This window comes from Rhea pennata, chromosome 11 (assembly GCF_028389875.1).
Source record: "Rhea pennata isolate bPtePen1 chromosome 11, bPtePen1.pri, whole genome shotgun sequence".
NCBI classification, from domain to species: domain Eukaryota; kingdom Metazoa; phylum Chordata; class Aves; order Rheiformes; family Rheidae; genus Rhea; species Rhea pennata.
Genome location: NC_084673.1, coordinates 18841636 through 18861312, shown reverse-complemented (window position 1 = coordinate 18861312; position 19677 = coordinate 18841636). Strand labels below are relative to the sequence as shown.

Below are 19677 nucleotides of genomic sequence, written 5' to 3'. Positions count from 1 at the left end.
CTGGCCTTCGGTTACCTTTGTTTACAGTGAGGTAGATAAGTTTATTGCAATAACTATCCCAAATTTAAAAGATGCATCTGTCCAGGTATAAGCATGTATTACTATACTGGTTTTACATTTATTGTGTACTGTTGAATAAGCAAGGAACCAAGAAATTTTTGCTGGTTTGTCTGATGTTTCTGCTATATAGCAAGTTAACTGTCTAATCTGTGAGATTTTATTACTGAATACTCGTTGATTTATGTTTGCTAGGATCGTGCGCATCGTATTGGTCAAAAGAAACCAGTACGGGTGTTCCGACTAATCACTGATAATACTGTTGAAGAGAGGATTGTAGAAAGAGCTGAAATAAAACTGAGACTGGACTCTATAGTTATACAACAAGGTATTAACTGATATATGTTTTTGTCTGCAACAGAATTTGGTTCAGTCCCTTAGAGCACGGGTTAAATAACTACAGAAGTACAGTGGTTATTTACTACTGTAAATACTCTGCCTCAGAGCACACCTTGTGTATAATAGCGGTACACTAAATATATCTAAAAAGTGTCACGTAGAAATCATTCATTTATAGAGATAAAATTTCATTTGAAAGTGTGAGTTCTCCTAAATTAGGGATGTTGGCATAGATTCCTGTTAAGAATCTAAATGAGGAAAATAAATTACTGTTAAATAGGTATCAACTGATTTTTGTGTTACATTTGAAAAAAATAGTAGCAGTGTGTTCTAGGACAGTTAAAAACAGTTATATAGAAGTGGTTCTTATTGTACTGTAATTTAACGAAAATTAAAACTGCAATGTTGCTTTGTTCCGAAGCCTTTTGAAGATAATTTATTAAAAGCTAAGATTTTCAAGCTGAGATCTGTGCAAGTTGTGAATGACATAACAGTTTGCGTTTCCAGTGGGATGGGTTACTGAAAGGATGGTGTTCAAAATGGTCTGTGAAGAGATGAGACAGGATGAGTGAAACGTTGGGGGGAAAAATGATAATTTTGGGCAAAGTGAAAGTATTCAGAGATTTGATTTGAAATCAGCAGAATTAGGTGTTCATTTTCTTAATGAAGAGCTTCTTAATGTTTATTCCAGAATACTTGGTTGTTTCTTGTGTCAAAATAAATTTCTTGTTTAAAAAAATCAGCTAAATTTACAAGAATAAGATCTAAAACATAAAATCTGAATTATCTGAAAGTGAAACAGAATCTTTGTTTTGGCTTGATACAAAGTTAGTCTCCCCTGCAAAGATCCCCATATCTCCCCAATTTCTATTTACGTTCAGCACAAGTGAAATTTAGTTTTTTTTCTACATGGTTCTGTCTTTTTTCTTTCTTCCGCTGCCAGTGAACTGAAAAAAATCCACTATTTGCATGGGCCTGCTAGAATTTTTATATTACAGATTTCAACATATTTCTTCTAATTTTAGGAAGGCTCATAGACCAACAGTCTAACAAACTGGCAAAGGATGAAATGTTGCAAATGATCCGACATGGAGCCACACATGTCTTTGCTTCAAAAGACAGTGAGCTGACAGAAGAAGATATAACCACTATTCTGGAAAGAGGTGAAAAGAAGGTGAGAGAACAATTCTGTATTAAATTTGAAATATACATCATATTTTTATATATATATATATATATATATATATATAAATAAATATTTTGTATGCTAGAAAAGAAGTGGAGGGCAAGAATAATTAAATCTGATAATTTGGTAAATCTGTTTGCTTACACCCAACTGCTGGTAAATATTTTACTGTTGGTAAATATTTTAAAGGCTATGAAAGCTTAAGGAGTGAAAGAAGTGAATTGTGATAACTTTCAGTAGTTCAAACTGTGGAAAAAACGGGCACGTTATCTTCAACATTGTTTATTTCATGGGATAGGCTTTTAGAAAGATATGAATTTTATGCCAGCAGTTCTAATAGACAAACAGCCTTTATGGAGCTGCAATAAGAAATAGGTAGCTCTGTGAAAAAATGAACTACCCTTTCAGCTCCTAAGTGTTGGGCATAAATTTCAGTTAAATTCAAAAGTTAAATCATAGAGATGTACAGGATGTATGTTAAATTGTATAAGGCTACATCACAGCATAATAAACTTGGTCTAATGGAAGGTCTTAGAATCAGATTGTTCAGTGTTGAAAAGCACTGTGGACTTCTTTCCTATTTAACATGGAAAATGTAAGTAGAAGATTGAAGCAGAAGAAGGAAAGGAGAATGTTTTAATGATGAAAGCTGTTTTTGCAGGAAATACTGAATATCTTGTGTGATTCTAAATATAATTTTCTGCATTCTAGACAGCTGAAATGAATGAACGATTGCAAAAAATGGGAGAGAGCTCCTTAAGAAATTTCACTATGGACACGGAAATGAGCTTGTATAACTTCGAAGGTGAAGATTATAGAGAAAAACAAAAGGTAATTTTTTTCATAAACCAAAGTCTTTAAGACTTGACTTTAGAGGCTCAAGTCCAAAGACCATGGCAAAAATGTTACAGCATAAAGGTTATGCTAAAGAAGTAGAAGGCTACTGCCTGTAGAAACTCTCGTTTGTTAACTGCAGTACATTCTCCAAAGCAATTACCTTTTATGATTAGATTGTTCTCTATATGGCTGACTGTTGCTCCATATCTATTTTTATCCAAATTTCTTAAAAATCTTGAAGAAACATTTAAAGAAACAAAATATTCAATGAGAATAAAGTATGTGTGTATATATAAATACCTATTTTTTTTTCTTGCAAATAACTTATTAAAACAAACCAGCTAAATACAGCATGGTCTTGAAATGCTTTAGTAAGTTTTAGATTAATTCACTGCTGTCTAATGGATTTTTTTGTCCATATGGTAGTGTCTGTGTAAGTTATTCATTGTGATATTTGGAGAGGTAATTTTTTCACCATAGCAGCCTACAGGATTTGGAGACTAAGTCCCTGTCTTTCAATGGGATTTATGTGGACAGAATCACCACCTCACTAAGATGCCTGAAGTTCATAGGTTACCATAAGTGGGGGGACTACCCATGACACTGCAAGATCACAGCCTTCCCTTCCTGCTGTATGATCTCTTTTATGTGTCTGAACGTGTACTGTAATCTGCATTTCTAGCTTATTCTTAAGTTTTGTTGTACTGTTCATGTTGATGAGTGGAGCAAAAGATTTGCAATAAAAATATCCTTTCTGTTCAGGTGTCAATAGTGTACTGCTATTTTAATGTATTTTTCTTCCATTTTGTATATAGCTGAGCATGATGGAATGGATAGAGCCTCCAAAACGAGAACGCAAAGCTAATTATGCAGTGGATGCTTATTTTAGAGAAGCCTTGCGTGTTAGTGAACCAAAAGTTCCAAAGGTAAAAAGCTGGGGAATTTTATTCCCCCAGATTTTATTTTTTTTCTTTTCCTCTTCCTTGTTGCATCCTCTACTCTTACCCTATACTTGTAATAAAACTAATGTGTTCTGTAGAGCAATACATTGCCAATAGTGCTGAAATATGGCAGTTTAAGTGTACAGAAATAATATTAATATACCTGTGTATTTTTGAAGGCTCCACGACCTCCAAAACAACCAAATATTCAGGATTTCCAATTTTTTCCACCAAGATTATTTGAACTTCTGGAAAAAGAAATTCTGTATTATCGTAAGACTATAGGATATAAGGTAATACTACTTTTTTTTCAGATTAGTGATATATATTTGTATTCTATGTAGATCTACTTCAACCTCAACAGCAGCTAATTTAAAGAAGTAGATGAAAATATGTCTGAATTCATTCTGGTTTTATCTTTTGCAAAGTGTTTTCCTATTTTGAAGAAAAACTACTTAAAATGTCATTCCACACTGTGCAACACAGTCACCTGTAATTTCTTCCTTTATTTAGAATTTTATGTGCGAGTAGCTTCATGCATCTTATGTAGTGAGTATCTAACAATAATATTGGAAAAAGTGAAGACAGTTCCAATACTTCATATACTTATCTTTTCTTTTTTTAAGTGATATGTGGGCTAAGGTGAGAAAATCAGTCTTGACTAATGTAAAATCACCTTCTAAAGTATGAATTGTTTCACGATAGTGTTCATGTTTCTTGCACAGAAATTATCTTTAGTTAATACTGAAGTTGACTTAGTGTTGGGATGATGATAAGCATAGTAACTTCAATTTTCTTGCATTTCTGGGGACTGTAGAATGTATAAAGATATGGAGAAGAGACTGAATATATTATTATTAAGGAAAGGAAAATAAACAACAGATATATACTTTCTCCCCTCCCCTCCCCTCCTCTCCCCTCCCCCCCCCCTTCACCTGCTATACTTTAGCTGCCTTCCCCTGCTCGATATTACTGGGCAGTTGGTAAACAAATGTTTTGTTTTGATGTTGATTTTCATTACTGATGCCAATGTTTGGGACTGCTCAGATGGGACTCCTACTTCCAGACATGTAACTTCATAAAAAAACCCAACAACAAGTCTGGTAATAGGTTGCAGCAAGAAGAAAATACTTTTTATAAAACAAGTTGGAGAACATGAACGGTCATAGAAAGCAATAGATAGGAAATTGGCATTATGAAAGAGTAGAATTAATATTAGGAGACTTTTTTAAAAAATAAGCAGAAGGTGCTTAAAATCTAGTTGGAAGCTGAAAGACTTTGAGAATGGCAGGATAGATAGATAAGAATTGAAGTATAATTAGCTCAGGGAAAGAAATTCTTCAATTAATTCTTTAACAATAAGGATGAAAGATTGCTGATCTTGCCCACATATGTGTGTGAAATGGGAGGTGGAGGATGTGAAATGGGGATATTAGTTAAACTTAGATAAAAGAATGTTTAGAGAGACTGAATGTGTTTGAATCAAGAGGACTGTATGAAATTCATTAAAGCTCTAAATGAAGGAAAGTTACTGTCGTTGCTGCTCATCGTTTTTGAGAACTGAGGGAAGTTCAGGTAAGGATTATAAAAAGAGAAATGTAAAAATTCTGAAGACAGATGTAAATGAGGAAAATACGTGAAGACTGCTATATGAGTGAAAATAGTGTAACAGAATTTAATTAATGCAAAGTTTTTAAAAGTTTGCAGTAGCTAGCCACCTGGAAGATAGTAACGTTCTTAATATGTTTTTAGAAAGGAGAGAATAATAGAAGTTTGAAAATAAACTGAACTGAAAGAATATACATAGTTCAGATAACTACATCCACAAAGTCTAATGCAAAGATCAGAAAACTAGCTAACAGTGGTCTGGGAATGGTAAAATAAGTAGTGATAAAAGAAATGCTACTGACAAAACTGCAAACTACAGAGTTTTAACTTAGGATGATCCTCACAGTTGTAACAAATCAGTGCTTCTATTAACCTTTTTAGTATATAAGCAGCTTTCAATGTATTTTAAATGAAAATAGTTTTTATTTGTTTTAATTCTCCGTAACTAAATATATAAGAACATTCATAAAAGGCTGTCATTTCTCCAGATTTCATAGCATTATGGTTGAAAAAAAGAAAGGGGCTAAACAATAGAATTACTAATAAGTAGAATTGTTTGCCGTGATAGAAGGAAGACAAGTTGTCATTGTAGCTTGATATAGTAGGGAATGGCCTCCTAGAAGAAGACAATTAAACGTCAGTGAAAATAAGTAAGTTTAGGCCTTTATGCTGCTTTTAGCGGCAGGATTTTTTGAACAGTTCTGAGAAAAGAAAGAAAATTCCCAACATGCAGTATGCTATTATACATATATATGCACGGTGTGAACTATCTTACTGGGTTTTTTTTTTGCTTTCATATTATTTAATACAAAACTTTGTGTTATTAAATGAAATGAAAGATCATGTTTTCGTACTGCTGACATACTTAGCACTGTGTGATGAAGTAAAATAACTAGCTAAGTCTGTCTCAGTATATGTGTCTGAAATGAAAATATCTTATGTGCTCTTTCAGTTTCCTCTCTTTTTGAATAATGAATTGGTGCACATAATTCACTGGTTGTGGAGCATGAATGTCCATTTATCTTTCTACTTGGAGTAACTACTGAGATCACAATTAAAATAAATGTACTCTCTCTTGTGTGTGAACATGCAGAAATTAGCAAAATAATTCCTAGGGTAATTTCAGATTCTACTTTAACATATTTTTAAGATGATGGTGATAGACAAGACAGATAAATTTTGCTATACTTGCAGCCTAGCTGTGGCTACAACTTGAGGCATCTGAAACTGTGTAAAAATAAAACCTCAACATAGAACAGTTATTTGAAGTATGAGTACTGTCATGGAGATGACAATATTTCAGCTGTTTTGGTGGGAGTGGCCTTATATAGCGGTAAATAGGAGACTCAAATAAAAATGTATTTTGGGGATACTATATATTATTAAAATGGGGTGTGGCTACCCATCAAAATAGGGAGAAAAAGTTAGAGGAGAATTTAAGGAGTGAAAACTCTATATGGTCAGGCCTAAACTATTGAAAATATGATCCCATTTTTAACTCTAAAAGAGACATACTATCTGTCTGCTAGGAGACATTCAGGTTTAGTAGTGTCAGGAACTAATGTAGGAAAAAAAAATCATAGTACCCGTTTTCCGGGTATACCAGAACAAAGAACTTTGTCAGCAGAGGCATGTTTTGAAGATCTGTAAGGTAATTCCTTTATTTTCTGTCTATAACATCTTTTGAGGGGAAGAGTGGATGTAGATTTTTCCTAGGCTTTAAAGTCTGAAATGACACAATTTGAAAACATTGTCTTCTCTCTGGATTTTGAACTGAATTGTCGTTTGATAGAAGGGAGACTTTAGAGCTACAGGACATCTTTTTAGAGCACGTGATGATTTGTGCTATTTTAATAATTTCAAACTTCAGAATATATTTAGAGAAGTTGCTGACTACAAGAGTGTTTGATCACAGAGGCATTTGTAGCTAAAAATTTCTAATCAAATAGATAAATGTAACATATTTAATTTAAGACAAATTTGAGCCTTTAAAATTTATTGTTTTTTCTGTGAGATGTGAATGTACTATTTTACTAAATTTCTCTGGTAGACAATTTGGAATCTTAAATGACAAGTACCTGTTTTCAGCTATGAAATATAGTGAAGAACTCATTTTGTAATAGTTTATGAATATATAAGAAAGTAATAAAGACTTGAATTCATCTTTTTTGGCAGCGTAGCATTGTAGGTGACTAATTTTGTGTGACCCGACATGTGGTTATTTCTCCCGTTTTGTCTGCTATCATGTTTAATTTGGCACTCCATATTTCTTTGGAAAAGCTACTAAAATTTCAACCAAAAATATGAACTGAAAAGTACCTTCTTTATACAGTGCAATAACTTTTGAAGTGATAGTATTTATAGAGGAGAAAATAGTTTCTTATATAGTTTCAGATTTTACTTTTTACTGCCTCAGAACAAAACTTCAGGAAGTAATTTGAATGCCTGAATATTGTGCTTCAGTTCTGTTAACTAAATCCATTGGATTAGATGAATCTAACATGATTCTTGTTATCTTACAAATGTAATATGCTGCTTACTGGTGGTGAACAGGATCGTTAAATGTCTGCTGCTTAGAAAGTATAAAAAAGTATAGAAAGTATAACTTTTCATTTCAAGAGAGTTCATTTTTTAAAAATGAGGACTACCTCAAAAACAGTATCAAAGGATTTAGAGACCAAACTTTTATATATCATAGTGTTAATGTAAACCACTGAAAACAAGAACGTTTCTTAGCTAGATCTTAACCGTAGTTCTTGCCTTCCTCGTGCCTTGGTGCTGCAGAAACATGCACTGCCTGCAGAGTCTGTAGCAAATGCTGGGTTTTGTGAGGGAAGTCCAGATGTGTAACAGCTGGTGCAACTTTTGCACCCTAGCAGTGGGTGATGTAGCTGCTCGAGGGATGGGGGGGCACCTCTGCCCGAGAGAGATGTTTGACCTTACTTCCAAATCAGCTGCCTGGCGTGTGGAAGAGGATAATTTCTATGACCTTTTGGTCTGTTTTTGAGTGTTGTCTGCAACCACGTTTGTGTGCCTCGGGGCTACTTCTGCTGGCAGCTGGGGTTCAGAGTCTGATCTCGAGGCAGGCTCCTGTGGCTGCCAGGCTCGTGGGCATCTCGCGCTTCTCCCCGTGTGCAGCTGTGCAGTGTGCCGAGCAATGCACACCTTAAAGGCTGCAAATACTAAATTGATGTCAGGACATGCAAAATGTTGCAGATCTGGTTTACTATATTTAATATCACAGTCTGGCCTTTAAATAGGCAGTGTGCATCGCTTTATAGTAGATCTAGCAGACCTCAGTATTTCACCTTAGTTATGTCCAAGAGATTTTAATTTCTTTTTTATAAGAGAGCAGATCCTTAGCTGTTAAAAAGTGTCACTGAAATCAGTGAAGTATGATGGCTTAAGCTAGGTGGGGATCTGCCCCTCTCACAGTGTCCTTACCTTGTTTGATTTAGTGGTGGGTACAGGACGTAATAATGACGGCAGACATAATATTTGACAAAATCTAGCCCTGTTTTTTGGGTGTGAAAATTTAAGCAATAAGATTCAAATCTCTAGAAAATGTATATGGTAATTGTTGGGGAAAATTGCTCTGTTCACAGTAGAAAAGATAATTGTAACAATCAGTGTTTGCTTTACTACTTAATAGTTTGAAAATGTATTTTACCAGATGTATTCTACATTATTTTTCAGTTAAGTTTCTTAGAGAAAAAGTGAATAGGACCCTTTTGTTACTTACTGAAGCTAAACATTACACTTAAAAGCTTGTCAGACAAGAGCAAATGAGCTCAGCTGAGTCACTTAGTATTTGATACATCACCTTGTCTAAAAGGGTAGTTTCAGTTTTGCAGTTATTTTGTAGTTATCTTAGGCTTTGTTTCTTCAGGGTAGTTAAGGTGTGAAGTGTGGTGGGTTTTTTTGTTTGTTTTTATAACAACACGTACTTAGTGGATGTGGACTGTGCCAGTCCGGTCAGTTTTAACATATGTTTATAAATTGTAAAGCAAGATTTATAGGAGAGTGTCTGTTTCCTAACATTGTTGCACTACTACTTATCTGTACCCCCTGCTGCTGATTTTAGGTTCCCAGGAATCCTGACCTTCCAAATGCAGCTCAGGTGCAAAAGGAAGAGCAAAAGAAGATTGATGAATCTATGCCTCTGACTCCTGAAGAAACCGAGGAGAAAGAAAAGCTTCTAACACAGGTAAAATGATGAAAAGAGCTGAGGTGTATCAGTGTATGCTTCTACTAGTGTGGAATATAAATCCACAGTACTAATGATAACTGTTCAGGAAAGCTACATGGATGTAACAAAGTGCACAAATGCAAGATGAAATTATTTTGTCTTGTCTTTGTTCTGAGGGAGCTGTCCTGTTCTCAGACGAGTTTCCATTTCAATTAACTACCACTTCGTTGAATGTTTGCATCAATTCCAAAGCCAAGACTTGTCTAGCGGATACACAGCTCAACAATACATGCAGAAATTCAGTCAGTGGCATGTGCCACTCAGATGTGCATCTGCTTTGCAGGTGTGTTTTTTTTTTAATCGAAAGTAGTTTAAATCAGAGAGCACAAGCCTATATCAACCCATTTCATTTATACAGGTATGAAAGACATCATGTTACGTCCATTAATCTTGTCCCAGTTCTGCTGTTGGGCATGCTTCTAGTACTGAATTCAGCTATTTTCCTGAATTTTTGGATAGTTATTGTACTGTTTTGGCTTATTAAGAGTTACTTAATAGGAGAAAGTGTGTTTTTTAAGTAGCAGACTTTTTTGATTGAGAAAGTTTTTCTATAAAGGAATTGGGCTTATTGCACCTTGAAGAAATTTGCAAGGCTACTCTTTGTTAATCCCTTATTTATAGTAGGGAAAATATTAAGTATGCATGTCCGTACTGCTGTTAATGATTAAAAAGAAATATTTGTGTTGTGGATGTTAGATTTCTTGTAAAACACCATCTGATTGTGGACTGAGCTTATTCAGTTGGAGAACTGACAGGCTTCCCTGTAAATATATTTCTCTGATGAAAGAAACTCAGTTCATGACAAATTACTACTCAGGCATTTGTTTATTTTTGATGTTTTCTCCTTTTTCTATCCTTAAACTGTAATTTCTCATTCTTGGATGATGTTTTCATGCATTGCATCTCATTTAACTGTTGTTCACTTTTGGGTTCATTTCTTCAGTACATAACGTTTTCTGTTTGACAGTGCTATGGAGGTTCCATTTGACTGCATCTACTCAGACTAAAGACTATTTCTTGAAGTACTTGTACTTTCATCCAAGTGTGTGTGTGTTTTGTTCAAGGTTTATAAATACTCTAAATAATTTACGTTATTTGTTGCTTTTGTCTGCTGAAGTGTGACTTAAATATAGTAACCTGTCATTAAGCTTGTTTCTTTGGAGAAGTACCACTTCAAAGATTTAAAGAAAGAAAATACAGTAAAAAGCTCATACTAATGCATGAGGAGTCAGGCACAAAAATAACTCCTCAGACTTGTTATGACTTGGTAATAAATCCTCAATATTAGAAGTTTATGGAAATCCTGAAGACTATCAACCATTGTAATTATGTAACACTATGCAGAAGCATTAGCAGTGGGAGGAAATGATACATACTTAAGAAAAAAATTTGGCAATTGTTTTCCCTTCTACGAAGTGGTGACTTTGTGATCTCTGGCTGCTTACAGGGTTTTACAAACTGGAACAAAAGAGATTTTAACCAGTTTATTAAAGCTAATGAGAAATACGGACGTGATGATATAGACAATATTGCTCGTGAAGTGGAGGGAAAGTCGCCTGAGGAGGTCATTGAGTATTCAGGTTTGTAGATATTTTGAAGTGTATCTCTTAAAATTGTGGTATCTCCATCATTTTTACTATGATTTCTTTTAGAATTACTAGATAGAGAATTTGGAAGTGTATTTGAAGATTTTTTTTTTTTAAAAAAAACATCTGATTTCTTGTAGAAGATTTGGTTCTGTTGAAAAGGTTAACTTTGCAGCATCTTTTTCTCTTTTAGTGAAAATTTAGAACATGGCATAGTTAATTTGTGTTTGACACTATGGTCTTTTGGAATCATGAGGTTGCCTCAAAGTAGCAACATACTTATGTTAAATACAGGCTTCTAGCTGGTACTCTGTACCTTTTGTCTTTGGTATTTCTACAATATTTATGATTTTGATTTGTTCAGAATTCTTTCTATTTCATCCATTCCATTCTATTTAGATTTAAATTTCTAAACTATTAGAATTTTTATGCTGTAGTGTTCTACTTGTCACTTAAAAAAGAGCAACTGCACTAGAGTTCACTGGAATTTGCTGAATTTATTTTGGGTTGATTAAAAGATATCACCCAAGAAGCCACAAATTATTAGTTTTTATACTTAGTGCCTATACTTAAAAAGACAGCTAGCAAAAGCTGAAATATGAGTATTTTGTGAGACATGGGTTAATGCTGCTACTGGGCTATCGGTTCTAACTATTTTCACCATTGTTAAGACAAGCTTTCCTTAAAAGTAATTTTTTCCGGAGTTGTATCTAATACCATTAAATTAATTATGTTGGACTTGAACTTTGTTACAGTTGTTACTGAACTTTTACTTCTAGTTAACTTTTAAAGACATTGAATAAAAGTCTGAGCAAGTTTGTTTTTTGGCTCCTGCAGTAAACCAGAGAGTATTAGCAAATCTTTAAGATTTAATGGAACCACAAACTGCATTCCTGTTTTGATGAAGAGTGGTTTAACAGTGAAGAGTAAAGGAAATGATTTTATTTTACAAGCTGTGTTTTCCTTTTTTAGCTGTTTTCTGGGAACGTTGTAATGAACTGCAGGACATTGAAAGGATTATGGCTCAAATTGAACGAGGAGAAGCAAGAATTCAACGGAGGATCAGTATCAAGAAAGCACTTGATGCCAAAGTAATCTTTTTTCTTTCCTGTCCTGTCCTTCAGCTGACTTCTTCCTCTGCCTATAGTTAGTTAGATCCATCTTTTGGATCCCTTCAGAAAGGGAATAGTTGGGTGGGAATATTACTGAAATATGGTAGCCATATAAAAAGGTAGTCTACACTAATGTGTAATAAATCCTTGATGTAATGTGGTCTATCTGATAGTCTGTATTCTTGTTTTGCATTCAGATTGCAAGGTATAAAGCACCTTTTCATCAGCTGCGTATTCAGTATGGAACAAACAAAGGAAAAAATTACACAGAAGAAGAAGACAGATTTTTGATATGCATGTTACACAAGATGGGCTTTGACAAAGAAAATGTATATGAGGAACTAAGGCAGTGTGTGCGCAATGCTCCTCAGTTCAGATTTGACTGGTTTATCAAATCTAGAACTGCAATGGTAGGTATCAGTTAGTTACGGCTAAATCATTATATGATATATCTTTTCTCCTTTTTAAGCACCAGTATGTAAAATCTGGATGTGTGCCAAGTCATGTGTGGACTCTAGGAAACAAATTCTGAAAAAAGAAATCTGGTGTTCATTTTCATTTCCTAATTCTTGCTAGAATAAACTTTTCCCTCAGTGCAGGAAACAATATAATACTGCTGAAATATAATACTATGTAACCCGAAGAAATTAATGTAGATTAATAGAGTATCCTTATGAATACTTTTACTGCAAAAAATTTGACCAAAGAATGTATCTTAACATATGACTACTTTTCAGAATTATTTGATAATTTTCAAGACTGAAGACACCTGAAATAAACATTTGGAGAGAAGAACAGCTTTTCTAATGCTAGCACTTAAATTTTAAAAACATGAGGAAATCTACAGTGATTCATATAAGAGTTAATCATTGGAGAAATTGGTTTAAAATGCACTTTTTAGTTGTCAATAATGATTATCATTTAAAAGGGCTTATTTTTTTTTCTGGAGTGTTTGTTCACACTTGCAAAATATAAGGTTGATAAAGAAAACAAGTAGGTCAATGGTCTGTTTCAGCTATATTTTTCTCTTTCTGGAGTGCAGAGCCATTTTATTTGAATTTAGACATTAAGTGAGAAGTGTCGATACTAGCAGAAACTTCGGTGGCTGCAAATAGTAAGATATGTAGGTGCCAACCTGAGGATGTGGGACTGTTAGCTCAGCTCTGGAATCTTTGCTCCAATATCCCCTGGTTCAGCTCCTTTTTTTTTTTTTTTTTTTTTTTTTTCTGAGTAAAACTTGCAAGTCTGTGCGCTTTGTATTAAGGACAAACACATGTGAACAGACACAGAAACATGCATGGTACATGCCCATATTTATATGGGGAAAATATAAGAAATAACTTATTCCTCACTTGGAATGAGTGTGAGCTGGAACAACTTTTTTTTTTTTTTTGTCTGTTTGAACACAAAATGCTCCTGGGGATAGCTGATACAAAAGAATGGAGCACGTTGTCCCTTGTGCAACTGTCCTAGATTTTCCCCCTTGCCTTATAAGCAAATTGCTAGTTAACTACTACATTGTGGTCAGGTAACTTAAATGCCATTTAGTATCCAACCTGGATTTTTTTTCAATAGGTTAGTCTAGTAGCTGCAGAACCATCGTTCATTATTCTTCATTCCCTTGTTCATTCACAAACCTCAGGATTTGTTTATAAAATATTCTGAGTGCTTGTATAAAGAATAAATAATACATACGATAAAATATTTAGAATGTTTATTTGAACAGGTGGGAATATTTTGCTTTTCCCAGTGTTGTTTATGATTATGCAGTATGATTTCTACTTCATATTCCAGCAATTGAAGTATTTCTGGATAGTCCATCAGCTACCCCTTAATTAATAAGAGTTACATGTTTTATGTGCTAAAATGTCTATTTGAAGAAATACTGGGTTATAAAACTATGACCCTTAAAAGAGAGAACTCCACTATTTAATCTATGACTAAGTTACTTTTAAACTGTCTGTGGAGGAATCCATTTAAGAAAACCATAAAAATGGATAATAGAAATTAAAAACATACATGAATATTTATATTTAGGTCAGAAGTAAAGTTAAATCTTGTATTCTTACTATCTGGTTCTTGCAAATCCTTGAGTTCATTAAAAAGGTAGTTTGAAAATTCAAAGTATAGATAATGGATAAAGTAATCTTTTATTTCTAATACATGTTACATTTTCTTAATTGTTTTAAAATGTCATGATATGATTAGGTAGTTTATAAATGCCAATAAGGTATGTATTTTATGCATACAAGTATCCTGACATTTGTGGAAGTATTAATTTCTGTGTGAGTCCATTTTGCACTAGCTTTATATCTTTTCTGGAGAAACTTGCTGAAAAGTTGTCTAATGCTAAGAATAGCTGAACTAAGTATAAATACAAATCTTTATAAAGGTACATAATATGTTTAGTGGAAGTGGATAAAAACCCTTTCTTAGAGCACTTAAATCACATATGATCTCAAATTACTGTTTATCACATTCAGACTTGTATCAAACATCATAGAAAGGGTAGCTTAAATTGTGAAAGAGACTTACTGTCAAGCTCTTCAAAAAAAACTGTTTTGCTAACCACTAGATGTCCCTTGAACTCCATATAAATAGCTAGTTTATCTTCCATCTTATCCATTTTTCTCCTTCTGAAGATTTCTTTAAAAAAAAAAATAGATTTCATTTCTTTATTCCAAAAACAGATGGTTTAGCCTAAAATGTAACTTTTCAAAGAAATTGAGAGCACCTAAAATTGTATTTTTTTTTTTTATACTGGGCACAGAGATATATTTAAGTTTTAGCTATTATTGTTTTATTTCTGTTCATGCCGGAGGAATGCATGGTATCATGGCAGTATTGAATTATGTATTTGTTTTCTGAAACCATAGTTTACTGTATTCTCTTTACCTTTCTGCAAACTCTATACCAGCCTAAGAGAAATGACTCCTTTGTAAATACAAGAATGTACATGCCTGTCTGCCAGCTTCAGACTGAGTATTTCTTTCACTCTCAAGTCAGCTTCTCTGCTTTCAGGCATGCAAAAGGTGATGGTTCAGTGCTCCCGTCTTATTTATTGCAGTACTAGTCTTTATAGCTATGAAGTGGGGAGCAAACTATGTCTTATCTCTTTCCATCCTAAAGAGAGAACTGAAGGAAACTCAGCTCTAAAGGTGCAAGGCATTTTAAACTAAGCGTATTTTTTATAGTACTAAAATTAGATGAATTAGTCCATACTGAAGTTTCAGTAGTTCAAGACAGAATTTATTATGTAGATTCTTACTCTCTATGATAGTGAGTGTAGCAGAAGCCTACATGCATGTTGGATGCTTGACCGCATCGTTTTCTATCATATAACATGATGGCTGAGGCAATATGGAGATTACAGATGCTGAGAAAATGTGAACTAATTTCTGGGCGAAAAGGTCACTGATTCACTTTCCTGCAAATTTACCAGTTGTAGGCTAAGATTTATGCTACTAGGTAGTTCTGGAGTAGCTTGAGGTTAAAGAAAAAGAAATCAATGACTGCAATAGATAGAATATTCTTTTCTATCCCTCTCCTTCAGAAGAAAGCTCCTTCCTTGAGTTGGAAGGAAAAGTACGCAGAATCTCTGTTCTTAATATACATAAACTCAATGAATCATAATGAGTGGTACTATATATTGATCAGAATTTTTTTTGAGATAGGATAACAAGGCAACCTCCAGGCAAGTGGTTGTTATTAACCAAGCAAATAGTTATTATTAACTGCAATACAAATAATGTTATGGTTGTATTGGAATTTTTTTAATCCATACATGACACTTCTGTAATTTAAAGCTTGATTGCTTTCAGATGACTAGGAAATCTTTTTGCTAAAAAACATTTATGGCCTACAATGCTTTTGGTGTTTTTTTTTTTTTTTTTTTTAAATCTGAAAATGCAACAGAGAGTTCAAGGTTTAAGATTGGATAGATTTTTGCCAATTTGGAGTCCTACAGTGTCTTACGCCATCACAAAATCTGTGTACCTAGTAAAATGTTGCTTAAGATAGCATTGATTCCTTTTCTCCCTGCTTTAAAGATGTATCCAAAGATGACTTTTCCTAAAATCTAGTATAGTGTTCTGGGAGGTGGTATATTATGTGCTTCATCTAAACATGATGAAAGATCTTTTGGGGTGTAAGTTTGGCATACAGTCTTGAAAATACCTTGTCAGGAAGTTGAAATATTTCACTGAAGATTGTATTTCTCTCTGGTTAGAGAAATGCTTAAACTAAGGTGTTTTTAAACATTGTAAAGGAAGAGGTACAATAACAAAGTTAATCTTATTAGTATATGGATGTTGAACACTATTTTTTTTTGGGGGGGGGGGAAGGAAAGTATTTTGAAATCCAGGATCTTCAAATGTGTTCATGTTAATAAAAAGAGTACATATGATTTATTCTTTACCTGAGAATTTGATGTTTTCTATTTCCGTAGGAGTTTCAGAGACGCTGCAATACTCTCATATCGTTAATTGAAAAAGAAAATATGGAAATTGAGGAAAAAGAAAGAGCTGAGAAGAAGAAGAGAGGAGCAAAAGTTCCAGCAGTATGTTTGCAGCACTTACTTTCCTTTCAGTGGGGCAGAATTTTGTTTAAATGAAAATTAAGAAGATTTTAGCCACTGATTTAGTACAAGCCATTAGTTGAGAGGTTAAACTGAAATGTTTAGATTGTAGGTAGGAACTCCTGAATTTGTAGGATTTTAGGGCCTATTTATTTATTTATTTGAGAGTAGAGGTTTTTATGTAAGTGCTAGTGAAAGACTCTACTTGCAAAAACGTTGTTCTACCTGGATGTTTCTATGATACGTTGGATATGTCTTTAATTTAATATCAGATTGTTATTCCTCTGCTGTATAGTTGTCTCTAGAGGAAGAAATGATAAGTGTTGCTTTTCTTATTTTAAAGAATTACCATCTTTAGAACAACAGTACCCAAAACAAGTTCCTGATTTTTTTCATCCAATTAATGGTGTATGGTGCCTGTGCTATTAAGACCACGTAATGCGGGACTTGAAGAAAATGGGTAGCAGAAGTGAGTGTTTCAGTCTAGGATTTTTGTTTGCCCTTCCTTTATGTACTATAGAGCTGAATTGAAATAAATAATATATTAGGGTCGCTTATCTTCATTTTGAATGGTTAGTCATGTACTTCAGAGCTTGAATGTGTTGTATAATGCCACCATTTGCTTGAATTTATAAAAAAAAAAAAAAATTTTCTTCTTTTTAGTCACAGAAGAGAAAAGCAGATTTGGCTACTGAGAACTCTGGGAAAAAAGATGCCAAGAAAGTGAAGTCGTGAGCCTGAAAAATGCTAAATATAAAAACTGCCACTTTCTTCTCTCCGTCTACAAGTATTAATTGCCAACTTCATCATATTCATGGTACTTTTTCCCCAAATCCCATGGTTTAATTTTGCAAATTTTGTATATTTTACAATGCCTTTCTTTACCTAAAAAGTGTAGCTTTATATTTTATGCATTCCAGTATTTTTGTGTACTGTATTTTGTGAATTTCATGTCTTGAGCAAAATTCACTCAGTCCATGTTTTTTTGAAGCTTGTGCTGAGGTTTTAGCTTTTATATGTTTTATATGCTGCTGCTTTGAAAGAAAACCTAGATTCTATAGCTGTATTATTGTTGTTTCATATTTTAAATTTATATGGCTGTGGGAAAATAAATTGAATTAAAATATTTAAGAAAAATACTTCACCTTTGTTTTCCCTCTCCTCTCTCTATTTTCTGCATAGCTTTGCTTTCAAGTGTGTTAAGGTTTGTATAATTGTGCCTTCATCATCGATGAGATTTCTTTTCAGAAGAGTAAGCAGATAGGATCAGGAGCATGACAGAACAAAAAAAAATCTAATTAGACTGACATTCTTGTTTGCTGTCAGATGTAAATTGACATTTTTTTCAAAACTATTCAGAAGGAAAGCCAGTAAATACGTATACATACGCTTTCTTTATTGACATTGGCTTATCCTGGGCTGCATATATGCTTACGGACGAGGTGAGATGTTTTTCTGAATGACCTCGAGAAGAAACCTTTTTTGTTTGTTTTGGATTTTCTTTTTAATATAAAAAGGTGTAATAAACTGAGGTTTAATAAACCTAATATGCTGAAGTACTCTCCTAACAGCTTCCTTATTATTATTATTAGAAGTAATTCATCTGCTGGTTAGTGGGCTGCTCAGCTATGCTGCCTTGTGCTAAAAGATCTTGGTTGCTTAAATTATCTCTGCTAACTTTCTGCTTTTACCCTTGGTTCAACACGTCAGTCAGAAGCAACGGGGATATGTTATGGAGTGCTCCTTTTTAGTGTTTCCGTTTTAATGAACGGATGAAAGTGCTGGATGTACCTTATTTTGGCTTTGCAGGAGTGGCCTTTTATTAAGCGGTTCGTAGTTTCTGGTTGCCTTGGAGTCTCTGCCTTTCCCAGATCAGTGGGACAGTGACTGTGACATCTAACGTTTTGCTTTAATCTTCTGTCTCTGATCTGGTGTTTAGAACGGACCTTGCTACTGTGAAACATGCCCTCGTAACGTCAAGCCTAGATTAATGCAGCGTGCTTTTACGTGGCGCTCGCCTTGAAGACGACTTGTACGTTTCTTAGTGCAGTCTACTTCTTTCTTGACTGCTTTGGGATGATAAAACACTTTGTATTTCATGCTTTGCATTGTCTACCTGCTGCTTTATTTGTAAAATTTGTAAAATGAGCTTTGGAAAGCTCTTGAGTTTTAGGACACAGTTCTCTCCATATGCTTTTGTGGCAATTAAAATCTATTGGAATGTCTTTTATATTTTTGGGGATTAATTCTCTGGGGAGTAATTTCCAGCCTTTCTTGATGGTCTGAGTTTAAGGTTTGGGGCAAAATGGGTGTGATTGTTTAAGCTTTTTGTAAGATAACTGATGTGATTTTTGTATTTTGGAGTGAAGCTTTTGTTTGAGGACCAAGTTACTAATTATTTTTACTAGGCTTTTTATTTGCAGTACTTGTAGTTTAAAAATGAGTTTTCATCTAGAGAGCTGAGACTATTATGTGTAATGATTGGAGACAACTTTCGGATGAAGGTTACTGATGGGTGTTGAGATATACTTTTAAATGACTGTGTAACCCAAAGGGAAATGTGTGCTCAAAATAAGAGGATGTCTTTGCAAATAATATTTTTGATATTAGAGTGGTTGACATCCTCTTTTACCCTTGGGGGAAGGAGATCTAGTGTAATTATGCTGGCTGGAAAAAGACTACATAGCTACATACAGATAATCATAAATCCTGGAGCATTGCTTTTAACAGAGAGAGAAAGATAACTTATTTACATCTTGCTTTTCAGCTCTCATGTCATTCAATAACTTTATAACCTGAACTTACAAAAGCAAGAAAAAAGAGGGAAATAAAGGCTTGAAGAGCTGATTGAATTTTTGTTGAATTACATGACTGCATGTCTTACTCCGTTGCTCTTATTTAGCATAATTGGGTGAATATTTTAATGCTTTCAGTCTCAACATAAGTGTATTCTGTTTTTTTTGTTTATTGCAAATTAGCTTTGTTTCACTTGCATGTTCTTGTGTATCCAGTTTTTCTGTGTATTATTATTTGCAAAGTACATGGGAAACAGGATGGTAATATCTCAACTTGTCCTTTTATGCAGATTTTTTGGTTTCACTTACCATATGAGGTACTGTTCTGTTTTCTCCTCCTTCAGTGACATGATATACTAGCTATATAGCAAAAGATCATGTGATTGTTCTT

General features: G+C 33.9%; 1 protein-coding gene across 1 annotated transcript in view; it reads left to right on the top strand.

Moving 5' to 3' along the window:
• Nucleotides 1-18047, top strand: part of SMARCA1 (SWI/SNF related, matrix associated, actin dependent regulator of chromatin, subfamily a, member 1) — a 33605-nt gene extending 15558 nt beyond the window's left edge. Inside the window, exons 14-24 of the mRNA XM_062584373.1 lie at nt 253-385; nt 1422-1570; nt 2294-2413; nt 3235-3345; nt 3540-3653; nt 9053-9175; nt 10665-10797; nt 11776-11894; nt 12113-12325; nt 16363-16473; nt 17155-18047. Of these exons, the coding sequence (XP_062440357.1) occupies nt 253-385; nt 1422-1570; nt 2294-2413; nt 3235-3345; nt 3540-3653; nt 9053-9175; nt 10665-10797; nt 11776-11894; nt 12113-12325; nt 16363-16473; nt 17155-17226 (1398 nt within the window). The 3' untranslated portion in view covers nt 17227-18047. The remainder of the gene's footprint in view (nt 1-252; nt 386-1421; nt 1571-2293; nt 2414-3234; nt 3346-3539; nt 3654-9052; nt 9176-10664; nt 10798-11775; nt 11895-12112; nt 12326-16362; nt 16474-17154) is intronic.
• The last annotated feature ends 1630 nt before the right edge of the window (nt 18048-19677 follow it).